The sequence below is a fragment of the Symphalangus syndactylus genome, chromosome 23 (genome assembly GCF_028878055.3).
Source record: "Symphalangus syndactylus isolate Jambi chromosome 23, NHGRI_mSymSyn1-v2.1_pri, whole genome shotgun sequence".
Classification (NCBI taxonomy): Eukaryota; Metazoa; Chordata; class Mammalia; order Primates; family Hylobatidae; genus Symphalangus; species Symphalangus syndactylus.
This window is the reverse complement of record NC_072445.2, coordinates 18,126,158-18,140,700: the sequence shown is the minus strand read 5'-3', so window position 1 is coordinate 18,140,700 and position 14,543 is coordinate 18,126,158. Positions and strand designations below refer to the sequence as shown.

The 14,543-nt window shown below is 54.5% G+C and overlaps 1 protein-coding gene across 1 annotated transcript; it reads left to right on the top strand.

The window, feature by feature from the left end:
• The first annotated feature begins 287 nt into the window (after positions 1-287).
• Positions 288-14,422, top strand: AARS2 (alanyl-tRNA synthetase 2, mitochondrial). The gene is made up of 22 exons (XM_055263056.2): positions 288-591; positions 1,380-1,571; positions 2,109-2,254; positions 2,483-2,650; positions 3,183-3,327; positions 6,245-6,390; positions 6,611-6,719; positions 7,110-7,148; positions 7,251-7,362; positions 7,854-7,987; positions 8,437-8,581; positions 8,818-8,990; positions 9,102-9,215; positions 9,314-9,454; positions 10,527-10,664; positions 10,775-10,884; positions 11,042-11,150; positions 11,447-11,569; positions 11,800-11,910; positions 12,507-12,590; positions 12,705-12,815; positions 13,265-14,422. Exons 1-22 carry the CDS (start codon positions 349-351, stop codon positions 13,427-13,429), a joined length of 2,958 nt encoding a protein of 985 aa, XP_055119031.2. The 5' UTR covers positions 288-348; the 3' UTR covers positions 13,430-14,422.
• The last annotated feature ends 121 nt before the right edge of the window (positions 14,423-14,543 follow it).

Sequence of the window (14,543 nt, the reverse complement as noted above, 5' to 3'; positions counted from 1 at the left end):
CAACCCCATTTGTAACTTTGCAAAACTAATAAGCACCAGCAATTACTGCTAGAATACGGATTTCAGTGGGCAGGGCATTTTGTTAATTTTGTACCCTAAACACCCAAAACAATGCCTAGCACATAGTAGGCTCTCAATGAATATTTGTTTAATGCCGAATGAATTAAGAGCCTACTATGTGCCAGGCGCTGTGCTAGACAGACTTCTGCCAGCGACCCAATCGATCACTTCCACCCCGGCAGCAGAGGCCGCCCCGAGTCCTCCTACCGCCAGGGGCCGCTGTAGGAAACGCCTGGCTTCCTTCCCTCTTCACTCTTTGACCCCGTAAAGTCACTGCCTGGAGCTACAATGGCAGCGTCAGTGGCAGCTGCAGCCCGGCGGCTGCGGCGGGCCATTCGAAGGTCGCCCGCATGGCGGGGCCCCAGCCATCGGCCGCTCTCATCGGAGCCCCCTGCAGCCAAGGCCTCGGCCGTGAGGGCCGCCTTTCTGAACTTCTTTCGGGACCGCCATGGCCACCGGCTGGTGCGCTCCGCTTCCGTGCGGCCCCGCGGCGACCCCAGTTTGCTTTTTGTCAATGCGGGCATGAACCAGGTGAGGGCCGAACCATACTGATAGAGAGCGGAGTTTGTGAGTTTTCCGGTGAGAAAGACGCTGCAGGATTGGGCAAAAGAAGCGAGAGGCGGAGTTCGTAGCTTTTGGGGAAAGAGGGCGGTGCTTGGTTGGGTAAAGTGATGGGGGTACGGCGCTCAGAGTATAGGGAGGGCTTGGGGAGGGCTTGAGCTGGGAACTTCTGGATTGGGATTGAGTATTAGGTCCCGAAATGGCTGGAGTGGAATCCCGAGGGAGAAGTCTGATTTCATTTATTCGTTATTTAAATAAAGATAACGCTTTCATTAAATGTTTATTGATCACCTATTGTGTGCTGAGTACTATTTCTAAGCTTTTGATTTTTATCAACCACTCACCTTTTCTAGACTTCATTGTCCTCATCTGTAAAATAGGGGCGGCATAAGTTAACCTTAGAGGCTGTCTGGGCTCCCCCTGAAGTTATTGGGTGTGGTTGAAGAAGCTGAGACGGAGGATGCCACCTTTCAGCGCCCCGTTTTCAGCTCCCAACACATTCCTCCTTCTTTTACCTTGCCTATTTTACTAGCAGAGGGTCTCTGGTTCATGATTTATTTACCTCTTCTCTGCTTCCCAGACACCAGAGATGGCTGTCCCCAGGCTCCCAGGTTGTCCTCCTAGACCAAGATTACACTGCACTCTCAGGGGCACAGGCAGCCTTCGGTCTGAACAGCCATCCCTATCCCCACTCCCCACATTTCCCTTCTACTGAGAAATTGGATATCCTTCTCCCCCTCCCCACTCTGTGCTTCCAGTTCAAGCCAATCTTTCTGGGCACCGTGGATCCACGAAGTGAGATGGCAGGCTTCCGACGTGTGGCCAACAGCCAGAAATGTGTGAGAGCTGGAGGACACCATAACGACCTGGAAGATGTGGGTCGAGACCTTTCCCATCATACCTTCTTTGAAATGCTTGGCAATTGGGCCTTTGGGGGTGAATATTTTAAGGTGAGTCTCTGGGGATCAGTGATCAGCCAAGAAGGGAGTCAATTTGTCCTGTTTCCATTGTACTGTCTGCGTAGGCAGGGCCTCATACCAGATGTGGAGGCAAAGTGCTAGTTGAGCAGGTGTAACAGGAATTACCTCACTCCCCTGATTGGATTGTAAGTCCCTGAAGGGCAGAGACTGTACTTCCTGCCTAATGATTACTCAAAAATTGTTGTTTGAATAAATGGTCAAACAGCAATGCTAAGGTGCTTACTGGAGTTAAAGATCACTCCAGGCTAGAGTAGGCAGAGAATTTCATGTGAAAGTGGGACTTGTTCTGGGACTTGAAAGAAGATAGGATTTAGAAGAAGGGGGAAGCTTTCTGGGCAGGAAAACACTCAGAGGCAGTAATGGTTCATGGCTTATTCCGGGAACAACATGGCAGCAGAAATGCTTTTGTCTTAAGTCGGGGGCTAAACTCATGTAGCTTGATTACTTCAGTGGGGTCTGCCTCTCACCCATCTTCCTCCCCCCACCCCACGCTGGTCTCTGCTGCAGGAGGAGGCTTGTAACATGGCCTGGGAACTGCTGACTCAGGTCTATGGGATCCCTGAGGAAAGGCTCTGGGTCTCCTACTTTGATGGTGACCCCAAGGCAGGACTGGACCCAGACCTGGAGACCAGGGACATCTGGCTGAGCTTAGGGTGAGTCAGCCCCCTCCTTATGTTCATTCCTGGAGATCAGGAGGCCTGGAAAATGGAGACTACCAGCACCAATCCTCGGAGTCTCAGCATTTCATTCCAGGATACTGTGAGGTCAGCCCTGTGCCTCCTCTTGCTGAGCTGTGACTTGAGGGAGGGGCTCTTATGGCAGAGAGAGTCTCAGCTTCTGGGTCTGTCTGTCTCCCACCACTCACCTGCCTTTCTCCCCAGGGTGCCTACTAGCCGTGTGCTTTCCTTTGGACCACAAGAGAACTTCTGGGAGATGGGGGATACTGGCCCTTGTGGGCCCTGTACTGAGATCCACTACGACCTTGCTGGTGGGGTGGGAGCCCCCCAGCTGGTAGAGCTTTGGAACCTGGTCTTCATGCAACACAACAGGTAATGGGGTGCTGAAGCAGGATGAGAATCCCTGGCTAGAAGTGGAAAAGGTGGCAATTAGAAGACTTTGATCTGTTTCATATAAAAACAAACACGTAAATGGTGCTTACCATGTGTCAGGCACAATTCTCAACACCTTATAGATAATAACTGATTTAATTGTAGTCTTTGCCTGTGACAGCTTGAACAAGTCACTGCTATTCTCTGTTGAACTTGATGGTCTCAGATTTTCTTCTAGCCTTGACATGTCTTTCTAGGGGCAAAGAATTCTGTCCCAAGATGGGATGTCTGGTGCCCAGGCAAGGGCCTAAGCAGGGGTGAGAGTGGAGATAGCCCTAAATGAGGAAGGACAGGACCCCAAGGCCATCATCACCTGCTATTGCAGGGTGGCAGGGGAAGACACTGATTGTCTGGTTCCTCCCACTGTCAGCTCCCTTGGCCCCCCTCCCCCCATTTCTCTACTCCACTTGGGCATCTGTCTCACACCTGTAATCCTGGGTGGGGCCTCACCTTGCAAACCTTCCCTGGCCAGAGAGGCAGATGGAAGCCTGCAGCCCCTGCCCCAGCGGCATGTGGACACAGGAATGGGCCTGGAAAGGCTGGTGGCTGTGCTGCAAGGCAAACACTCCACCTATGACACGGACCTCTTTTCCCCGCTGCTCAACGCCATACAGCAGGTGAGTGCCTCTTCCCTTCCAGAAGCCCTCTAACCTGCTCTTCACAGCCCTCAGCCCCACTGCATTCCATCTTTGTTGAGAACACAGGGTGTTCTCAGCATCTGAGGACAATAACCAACCAAGAATTCCAAGACGTCAAGCAAGACACTGGGATTCATTACTTATTACCTGATGTTCCTCCTAACTCCTTACCTCTTTCATTTATTCAGAAAATACGTGTTGAGTGCTTACTTTATGTTAAGTCCTTTGTGTTTGGTACAGAAGACACAGCAGTAAGCGGGAAAGAGATCATGGAGATTATATGCTAGCAGGAGAGATAGACAATCAATAAATGTGTTAAAAAACAAGATAATAGCTTACAGATTGTGAACAGGCAGTAAACATGGGTGAAAGTAACTAGGAAGAAGGAGGGGTACAGAGGAATCTTAGATAAGGTGCTTGGGGAAGGCTCACCAAGAAGATGACCCTTGAGCTGAGCCCCAGAGGAGGAGGAGTCAGCTACAGGAAGCTCTTTCCAGGCAGAGGGGACAGCAGGTACCAAGGGCCTTGGTACTGATGGATTAGATGGGGAAAGGAAAGAGAAATCAAAGATGGCTCCCAGGCTATTGGCTTGAGCAACACAGTGAATGGCATGACTATTTACTGAGATGAAGAAGCTTGGGGAAGAGAGAGGTTTGGAGCTAGGTGAATCAATCTCCCTGCTTTGGAGCATTTCTGTGTGTGTAGCTTATACCCTCCCTCCTTGCCCCCCAAGAAGGGCTTGACATGTGCCAAAAACTAAAAGGTGGCCAGCCAGCTAAAGGAGAATCCCATGGGATATAGTAGGAACATGTGTCAGTTAGCTTTTGCTGTATAACAAACCACCCTCATGCTCTGTGGCTTAACCAACAACCATGTATCTGCGCCCTGAGTCTGAGCTAGCGTTTAGGCTGGGCTTAGCTGGCTCATTCTTTGGTCTTGTGTGAGCTCACTCATCCATCTATGGTCAGCTGAGAGGCAGCAGCTCTTCTGGGGCTTGGCTGGCTGTCAGTTTGGGGGCAGTAGGGGTGACTGGGCCATGTGTCTGTCATCACCTAGCTGGCTAGTCTGGGCTTGTCCACATCACAGCTCAGCAAGGTTCCAAGACAGAGAGCAGACACACAGGCTCAGAACAGTGTTGTTTCCACTGTATTCTATGGGCCAAAGCAAGTCACAAAGCCAGCACAGATTCAGGGGATGGAGAAATAGATTCTGTCCCTTGATGGGAAACAGCTGTAAAGTCCCATTTTAAAGTGGCATATGCCTAGGAAAGGGCCATTTTTGCGAACAGTCTACCACAGAGAAGAAGGCAGAATCCAGTCTTGTGGGCCTTAAAGTCCAAAGTGGGGCCTTGGTGCTCCGAGTGGTGAGAGGGGTTCTCAGGGCTGGGCACGGTGGCTCACTCCTGTAATCCCAGCACTTGGGGAGGCAGAGGGAGGCGGATCACTTGAGGTCAGGAGTTGGAGACCAGCCTGGCCAACATGGCAAAACCCTGTCTCTACTAAAAAAATAGAAAAATCAGCCAGGCATGGTGGCACACACCTGTAGTCCCAGCCACTTGGGAGGCTGAGGCAGAAGAATCTCTTGAACCCAGGAGGTGGAGGTTGCAGTAAGCTGAGCTGAGATCATGCTACTGCACTCCAACCTGGGCAACAGAGCGAGACTTCATCTCAAAAAAAATAAATAAATAAAAGTGTACATCAGATCATGCCACACTCCCCACTGAGAACCCTTCTTTTTTTTTTTTCTTTTTGAGACAGAGTCTTGCTCTGTCATGCAGGCTGGAGTGCAGTGGCATGATCTCGGCTCACTGCAACCTCTGCCTCTGGGGCTCAAGCGATTCTCATGCCTCAGCCTCCAGAGTAGCTGGGATTATAGGCACCCACCACCACACCTGACTAATTTTTGTATTTTTAGTACAGATGGGGTTTCACCAAGTTGGCCAGGCTGGTCTCAAACTCTTGACCTCGGGTGATCCACCCGCCTCAGCCTCCCGAAGTGTTGAGATTACAGGTGTGAGCCACCGCGCCCAGCCTGATGTACACTTTTAAAAGGCTACTCCTGTTGCTGTGTGGAAGATGAGCTGGAAGGAGATGAGAGCAGAAACTTAGGAATCAGTTGGGAGGCTATTATCGGTCCAGGCAAGGACCACAGGGCATGCTTCGGCTAATAGCAGTGGAAGTAGAGACAAGTAGATTGATTTGAGAGATCTCATGGAGGTAGGAGTGAAAGGACCCACTGATGGATTACGATGAGTAGGGGAAAGAGAATTCAAAGATGGCTCCCAGGCTATGGACTTGAGCAACACAGTGAATGGCATGACTGTTAGATGAAGAAGCCTGGGGAAGAGAGAGGTTTGGAGGTAAGTGAATCAAGCTCCCTGCTTTGGAGCATTTCCATGTAGGTAGCTTACACACTCCCTCCCTGCCCGTCCCTACAAAAGATGGGAGAGGCAAGAACAGGTAGTGGAGAGCACCTGGAGTCCAACAAACCTGGCTGAGATCTCAGATCTGCTCCTCGAGAGCTGGGTAGCCTTGTGTCACTGAGTTCCTCTGAGCCTCAGCTTCTTCTTTAAAGCAAGGATACTAACACCTCCTGGAATGGGCTATTTTGGGGATTCGAGGTCATGTTGTTCAAGTACTCACCCAGTTCTGATAGTAGAAATTCAGTAAATGGTCACAGATATGTTCACTTGTAGCACCAAATATGAGCCCTGTGAGGGCAGGGCCTGGCTCCTGCTCATCCGTGAGGCTTCTCAGCCCAGGACTGGACTGGCAAGGCCATTCTGGATGTGGTTGGCTTTAGGGCTGAGGGCAGATGCTCTAGAGGCGATAAAGAGCACCCACCTGGGCCAGGTCAGGCAGGGCCACTGGCTGACTCTTTCTCTTCTGCTTCCCAGGGCTGCAGGGCACCCCCTTACTTGGGCCGAGTAGGGGTGGCAGACGAGGGGCGCACAGACACAGCGTACCGCGTGGTGGCTGACCACATCCGCACACTCAGTGTCTGCATCTCTGATGGCGTCTTCCCTGGGATGTCAGGTCCCCCGTGAGTCTGGAAGGGCTATAGAGAGGACAGGGGCTGCTGGGGGTCTCAGGTGGAGGAGGGAAGGAAGAGGAGAGGTGGGTGTGAGTGAGCCAGTAGGAGGAATGGGGAGAGGGAAAGCTTTGAGATAGGAGCACACACCGTGGACCTTGTCCTTCCCACTCCCCATATTGCTGACCATGAGCTGCTGGGGGGTTCATGTCTGGGCTCTGAACCCCTTTAGGCTGGTTCTTCGTCGGATCCTCCGTCGAGCTGTGCGTTTCTCCATGGAGATCTTAAAGGCACCACCTGGCTTCCTAGGCAGCCTGGTACCTGTAGTGGTGGAGACATTGGTAAGGACAGAGCTTCTTCTCCACTGTGGGCCTCCCTGGGCACTTTGGGGAGCCTACCACTGAGCCTAGACAGTGCCCCCAGCCTGGGTGCCCAGAGGTCCCCACCCTAAATATCGAGCCCAGCATCCTATCAGCAAACTAAGAAAGCTGTCCTTGCTTACAAGAAGCAGGAAAACTTGAGGAGGCTCCTTGCCCAAACTGCTGAGCCTTTGACCTCAGGACCCCCTTCTGCCACCCTACAGGGAAACCAGTTCCCCATTTGAGTCCCTCTCCCAGACCCTCAATGTGTCTGAGCCTCCAGGGCAGGTGTCCTCAGGGAGGCCCAGGGTGGGGAGGTGGGGGTGGGTTAGTTGCCTTTCACACCTCCTCAGCCCTCTCCACCTCCCACAGGGAGATGCTTATCCAGAACTGCAAAGGAACTCAGCCCAGGTACTGGATTCCAGTGGGAGAGAAAGGGGTTGATGGAAGAGCTGTGGAAAGAGACCCTCCTTCCAAGGAGACCCAGCTCCACTTCTGCTCTGCCTGGTTCAGATCGCCAATCTGGTGTCAGAGGACGAGGCAGCCTTCCTGGCCTCCCTGGAGCGGGGTCGGCGGATCATTGATCGGACTCTGAGGACCCTGGGGCCTTCAGATATGTTCCCTGGTAAGCAGGATACCTAGCCCATGCACAAGGGGCTCGCTGAGACTCACCGGGGTGGGCAGAAGAGGGAGCTCTGGGCCAGCCCCATGCCTCATGTCCACCCCTGACCTCCTCCCAATGTTCTTCTCTCCCTGGACTCTCCTTCCATACCCAGACCCCTCTGCAGCAGGAATACCACCCTGCCTCCCCATGTCCACACTGCCCAGCTAGCCCTGCCTCCTGCTTTCCTAGGTTGGTTTCATGCATAGACTGAGCTTCCCTCCTCCCTTTAAATGACGTGTGCCCAGGGAGTACCCTGGACTACCCCCAGCTCCGGCCTTGAGGCATGAAGCCTGAATGTGACCCCTCTCCTGAGGCTACCCAGTATGGAGGGGGTATTTGTGTTTGGCATCTGGTGGCTTCTGCGTGGTTAGAAGGGCCCTGGACCTTATTTTTCTCCCCTTCTTTGTCTAATCCCTCCCCTCCTCAACATTCTTTGTCTTTCTTTCTCAAAGCTGAAGTGGCCTGGTCCTTATCACTGTGTGGAGACCTGGGGCTCCCCTTGGACATGGTAGAGCTGATGCTGGAGGAGAAAGGGGTCCAGCTGGACTCCGCTGGACTGGAGCGGTTGGCCCAGGAGGAGGCCCAGGTACAAGGTGTGGCACCCCCATGCTGGGTTCTGTTGGGACACCCCTTCCCCAGCCCTGAGCTTCTGGGGAGGAGCTGTGGATATTGAGAGGAATCAAGAGGCTGAGATAGGATCTGTCCCCTCACCTGGGAGGTTTCTAAAACCTCAGGCCACAACCTGTAGAAAGCAACACTAGCCAATGGGCTAAACACAGAAGCAGAAGCAAGCACAGCTTCCTGGAGAGGGGCCCTCCAGTGGCAGCAGTGGGCAGGAAGGCCTAATCCCGAGGAGCCGACATGATGGGTGGTTCACCAACCAGCCCAGGGGCTCTAGCAGCCAGCCAAGCCCTGAATTCTTATTCCAGAAGGGCTGCAGAGTCCACAGCTGTGTGGCAGGGACAGGGCCCTGTGAGGCTGAAGTCCCACTTTCATTCTCCATGCACTTCTTCCATGCCCATGCCCATCCTGCAGCACCGGGCACGGCAGGCTGAGCCAGTTCAGAAGCAGGGATTGTGGCTTGATGTCCATGCGCTGGGGGAGCTGCAGCGCCAAGGAGTGCCCCCAACTGACGACAGCCCCAAGTACAACTACTCCCTGCGACCCAGCGGAAGTTACGGTGAGAGCCTGGACCGAGGCCTGCGGCCACAAGCTTGCCTGACCATGACTAAGAAGAATGTGCAAGATGCTTGCTGCTAGCCCCTATGTATTCCCCAGAATGGCCACCAGGGGTCTCTGTGGCCCCCAGCTGGAAGTGCCCCTGCCAGCGGGGGTGCCTGTTGGCCTCAAGGCACAGACCCACCTTCATGTCCCCAGCACCTGCCCACCACTAATAACCATTCTGTGCCCTGGCAGAGTTCGGCACCTGTGAGGCCCAGGTGTTGCAGCTGTATACAGAGGACGGGACAGCAGTGGCCTCCGTGGGGAAAGGCCAGCGCTGTGGCCTCCTCTTAGACAGGACCAACTTCTATGCAGAACAGGGGGGCCAGGCTTCAGACCGTGGCTACCTGGTGCGGGCAGGGCAAGAGGTGAGTCTCCACCACAACCCAGGCTGATTTCTGTGGGTGGCAGACCCAAGCCTGAGTGGGAGCCAAGGGGAGGGAAAGGCTACAGGCACCTTGACCCCTACCCTCCCTCAGGACGTGCTGTTCCCAGTAGCCCGGGCCCAGGTCTGTGGGGGTTTCATCCTGCATGAGGCAGTAGCCCCTGAGTGCCTGCAGATAGGGGACCAGGTGCAGCTGCATGTGGATGAGGTAAGGACCATCCCTAACTGTTCCCAATACCCTGCAGCCCCTTCACTCTCCCACCCCCCTGCCCTCACCCAGGATGCTGGGTGACAAAAGTATTTCAGGCCTGGCGTCTAGGCTGCATGGCGAAGCACACGGCCACCCACCTGCTGAACTGGGCACTGAGGCAGACCCTGGGCCCTGGCACAGAGCAGCAGGGCTCCCATCTCAATCCTGAGCAGCTGCGCTTGGATGTGACCACCCAGGTGAGCCCGGCACAGAAAGACAGGCTTCATGTGAGGTGACAGGCTTAAAAGAGAGACAGCCTGCTGTGAGCAGGTTGCCCTTAGAGGCCTGGACTCTAGGCCCAGCACGGCCACCCAATCACTATGGGACCCTGGGCAAGTCCTTTCCCGTTGGGCTCCTTGTGCAGCAGTGAGGAGTCAGGCTACAGAGTGTCTGGGGCGTCGCCCAGCTCTGATGTTGTGGGATTCTGAAGGCCCTCCGGCAGGGGCCTTCCCTTCAGCTCCAGCCGCTCCCTCTCCTTGTTTCTACTGTCACCCAAGCCATTCTTGCTCAAACTGGGCTGCCCTCTCCCTCTGCTGCCACCCTGTCTCCCTGCCCTTCTTACACATCTGGCTTAAATCCTTTCTCCAGGAAGTACTTGCTGGCTAATCCCCATCCCACCTGCTTATTCCCTGCCCCTGCATCCCCGCATCCTGTAGTTCTCTCTTCCATTGGGCTACCCCTTATAAACTCCCTATGGATACAGCCTCCTTTTTCTGTTTCTTCAACTTTTGGTGCCTAGAGAAAGGCCTGGAGCTTCCAATAGGCCCAACTCCCAGATAGCTTTCTTTTTTTTTTTTTTTTTTTTTTTTTTTGAGACAGAGTCTCGCTCTGTCGCCCAGGCTGGAGTGCAGTGGTGCAATCTCAGCTCACTGCAAGCTCTGCCTCCCGGGTTCACGCCATTCTTCTGCTTCAGCCTCTCCGAGTAGCTGGGACTACAGGCACCCGCCACCACGCCCGGCTAATTTTTTTTGTATTTTTGGTAGAGACGGGGTTTCACCATGGTCTCGATCTCCTGACCTCGTGATCCGCCCACCTCGGCCTCCCAAAGTGCTGGGATTACAAGTGTGAGCCACTGCGCCCGGCCCCAGATAGCTTTCTAAGGAAAAGAATTGTCTGCTCAAGTAGTGTTTATTGAGCACCTATTATGTGCTAGCCACTATTCTAGAACCTGGGGATGGCTCAGTGAACATTGACCGTGTTTCAATGCATCAGTTACAGGTGTGGGGCTGACTGCATGTTGGTCTTTCCATTTCCTCCCCACCCCTCCAGACCCCATTGACCCCAGAGCAGCTCCGGGCGGTGGAGAACACTGTGCAGGAGGCCGTGGGGCAGGATAAGGCTGTGTACATGGAGGAGGTGCCCCTGGCGCTCACTGCCCAGGTCCCTGGCCTGCGCTCTCTGGATGAGGTGAGTTGGGGAAGCCCTTTTGGTGGAGATCAGGGGCCTCCTTCAGGCATACCCAGAGGCTTTATCCTTCTTCTTTGGCAGTTAACGGGCCTGTCCCCTCTTGACCTCAGGTTTACCCAGACCCTGTGCGGGTGGTGTCAGTGGGGGTGCCCGTGGCCCATGCATTGGACCCAGCCTCCCAAGCCGCACTGCAGACCTCTGTGGAGCTATGCTGTGGGACGTGAGTCACTCCTTTGTGCTGCCTGGCCCAGGTGCCCCAGATCCTTGCCCTTCCCTTGGTCTTTGGAGCGATCAGCCCTTAATGGGAGATGCACTCTGACTTCTCCCTTCTCTACTGTCATACCCCCTGACTTTCTGTTTACTCCTTCCTCCCACAGGCACCTGTTACGTACAGGGGCTGTAGGGGACCTGGTTATCATTGGGGACCGCCAGCTTTCCAAGGGCACTACCCGCCTGCTGGCCATCACTGGGGAGCAGGCCCAGCAGGTCAGCATGCCAGTAGGCCTGGGACTTCTGGGTTGAGTGGGTATATGGGACACACGCAGGTGACATGCTCAGGCCCAGGGGTGCCCAGCAGCAGAGCCAGTGTTCATACTTGCACACCAATTGGCCATATCAGCTGTTGGCAGCTGGCATGTGTTTTGATTATTTGGTGCTGGTGCCTTGATTGGTCCTGATTGTTAAATCTTATTTGTCCCTGACCAGTAATGGGTTGAAAGGCCTTGTCCTGGGGAGATGAATGTAAGCCTGGTGACCCTGACCCTCCTGTCCCCTCCCTGCAGGCCCGAGAGCTAGGCCAGAGCCTGGCCCAGGAAGTGAAAGCAGCCACTGAGCGGCTGAGTCAGGGGAGCCGGGATGTGGCGGAGGCACTGAGGCTGTCCAAGGACATAGGACGACTCATTGAAGTGAGGGCCACGCCTACCGTGGAGCTGTTCCCCACCCTCTCCCAGCCCTATTCCCTCCCCTATTCCTCCCTGGACCCCTCCAGACTCTCCCTAGCACTCCAATCGGCTTGGGCTCCAGCTGGCCCAGATGTTTGTCTACAGGATGGGTGTCTTCCCTGGCCCTGCTGGTCCCTACCTCAGAGACTATGGCTCAGGGAAGGGCAGGGGTGATGCACTGCTTCTGGCCATAGGCTGTGGAAACTGCTGTGATGCCCCAGTGGCAGCGGCGGGAGCTGCTGGCCACAGTGAAGATGCTGCAGCGGCGTGCCAACACTGCCATCCGTAAGCTGCAAATGGGACAGGTGAGAGGAGGTTTGGCTGCACCCATGTTCCCGGGGACACTCCAGCACACACACTGAGAAGTCTCAAGGGCCAGGGCATGGGGGTGAGTCAGAGGCTGTGCAAGGACGGGGTGGTGGCAGCTTCTTCCTTCTCCTGCCAGCTGAGAACCATCACCCAGGCCATTCCCCCACTTCTGTCTCTTTCAAACTGTGTTTCTCCCCCAACTCCCAAGTCTGGCTCAGACCCCCCCGGAAGCCTGCTGACTTGATTAGTGCCATTCAGCCCTGATTGCACCTCCACTGTGGATCCCCCTTTCTCCCGCCCACTCCTGGTCCATCTGTGCTCTGACCTTCCTTTCACCTTCAGCGACCTATTTGTAGGGGCCTGAAGCTATGATGAAAGGGAAGTGGCGAGGGAGGTGAGGAAGGTCACATGTGGGACCCAAAAAGGAGGCCACCCTAGGCAGAGTCCCTGCCACCTCTGCCTAGAGCTGATGACCTTTGGGGTGGGTGAGGGAAGCAGGGGATTGCTCAGCTGGGGCTCAGTTCAGAAATTGGGGCTAATTGGAAACCTGCCTCTCAGTCTGACCCCTCTGCTTGTCCTTCCTGCCCCATAGGCTGCAAAGAAAACTCAGGAGCTGCTGGAGCGGCACTCAAAGGGGCCTCTGATTGTGGACACAGTCTCTGCTGAGTCTCTCTCAGTGAGTGCTAGCCAAGTGGGACTGCCCCAGGGTTTGGGGAGGGCAAAGTCCTGACCAGGAGGTAGCTAGGGGTCTGGGAAGCTATGGGCTCACCATCTGTCTTTCGTGGTCCAGGTGCTGGTGAAGGTGGTACGGCAGCTGTGTGAGCAGGCCCCCAGCACGTCTGTGCTCCTACTCAGCCCCCAGCCCGTGGGGAAGGTGCTGTGTGCCTGTCAAGTGGCCCAGGTGAGGGAAGTGGGAGAGCAGCCCACCACCCCCATTAATACCCATCCTGGTCCAGCTCTCCGATTTTACACCTTTAATTCTTCCCAGTCAAAGGGGCCAAGGCTGGGTGGAGGTATCTATGAGGATACTCCAGGACAGGGCTAGGGGAATCTCCTTGTTCCTAAAAACAGCCCCTCCCCACCCCAAAAAGCACCAAGAGATTCCTTAATTACCAACCCCTCCCAGGCCTCACATCCCTTGTAAAGAAGTAGCAGATGTTCACATTCATACACCTCCCCACACACATTTCCAGCCCAGACCTTCTCCGGCTCATCACCTGACTGCCCCACCATATGTCCAGCTGGGAAGGGGACGCTGATCACCTTCAGCTCCATTCTTGAGGGTACCTTGAGTGGATGCTGGCAGGGAGGGCCACCCTGCATCACTTCCCCTTCTGATTCTGTTCCTAGGGTGCCATGCCCACCTTCACAGCAGAGGCCTGGGCACTGGCAGTGTGCAGCCACATGGGGGGCAAGGCCTGGGGCTCGCGAGTGGTGGCCCAAGGCACCGGAAGCACTAGTGACCTGGAAGCTGCCCTCAGTACAGCCCGAGCCTATGCCCTCAGCCAGTTCTGACCCAGGCCCGCCCAGGGACCCACATGGACTAAAGGCAATGCCAGGAGCCCTGAAGGAGCCAGCAGAACCTTCCCACAGGCTGAAGTGAGGACTAGAGGCTGGAGGCCAAGCAGCTGAGCCAAAGAGGATCACCTGGGCCAGGGCCTACATGACACAAGGAGACATGGGCTAGGGAAGGCAGAAGTGGGCCCAAAGACACACACCCCCTTGGTGAAAGAGAAGACATGGACAATTATGGCTGTGACTGCACATTAGAAATTATTTCACTGGCCGGGTGTGGTGGTTCACACCTGTAATCCAAGCACTTTGGGAGGCCAAGGCAGGCAGATCATGAGGTCAGGAGATCAAAACCATCCTGGCTAAGACGGTGAAACCCCATCTCTACTAAAAATATAAAAAATCAGCCAGGTGTGGTGGCACACACCTGTAGTCCTAGCTACTCAGGAGGCTGAAGCAGGAGAATCGCTTGAACCCAGGAGGTGGAGGTTGCAGTGGGCCAAGATTGCACCACTGCACTCCAGCCTGGGTGACAGAGCGAGACTCTGTCTCAAATAAGTAAATAATTTCACAGAGGATAGCAAGCTCCAGAAGGTTCTATTACTTTAAAAAAAAGAGGAGTTTTGCTCCTCCCAGCAACCTGGTACGGGTGCCCTAACACCAGTCTGAAAGGCCACCCAGGATCCAAATCGGGCCATCTTCATTGCCATGAGTGTTCAGACAGGCTCTGCGTGCCAGGCAACAGTGGGTGCCAACAAAGGGCTCCCTGGCTACTGGGAAGATACAGAACCATCCTATGAAAGTCATTTCAGCAGTGGAGACCTTCTTTGCTATCACTTCTTTCATTAACAATGACCTCTAATTTAAATTGGGCCCTGCTGGTTTGTTGATGAATTGAGCAATAGAGAACGTGGCGGGCACTAAACTGACAGTTCTTCCTTCATGGAGCCTGCTGCTTGTGGAGAAAAGAGGCAATAAAGCAAAAGAAGAGGGTCAGGCTTGGTGGCTCATGTCTATAATCCTGGCATTTTAGGATGCTGAGGTTAGATGATCGCTTGAGGCCACAAGTGCAAGACAAGCCTGTGCAAACACAGCAAGACCCTGTCTACAAAAAAAA

Bases quoted from the DNA above. Each gene is read 5' to 3' on its own strand.
- AARS2 (XM_055263056.2), top strand. From the start codon at position 349: ATGGCAGCGTCAGTGGCAGCTGCAGCCCGGCGGCTGCGGCGGGCCATT. The intron at 11,151-11,446 runs GTCAGCATGCCA...CCCTCCCTGCAG, and splicing joins CTGGGGAGCAGGCCCAGCAG to GCCCGAGAGCTAGGCCAGAG. The intron at 12,591-12,704 runs GTGAGTGCTAGC...TTCGTGGTCCAG, and splicing joins TCTCTGCTGAGTCTCTCTCA to GTGCTGGTGAAGGTGGTACG.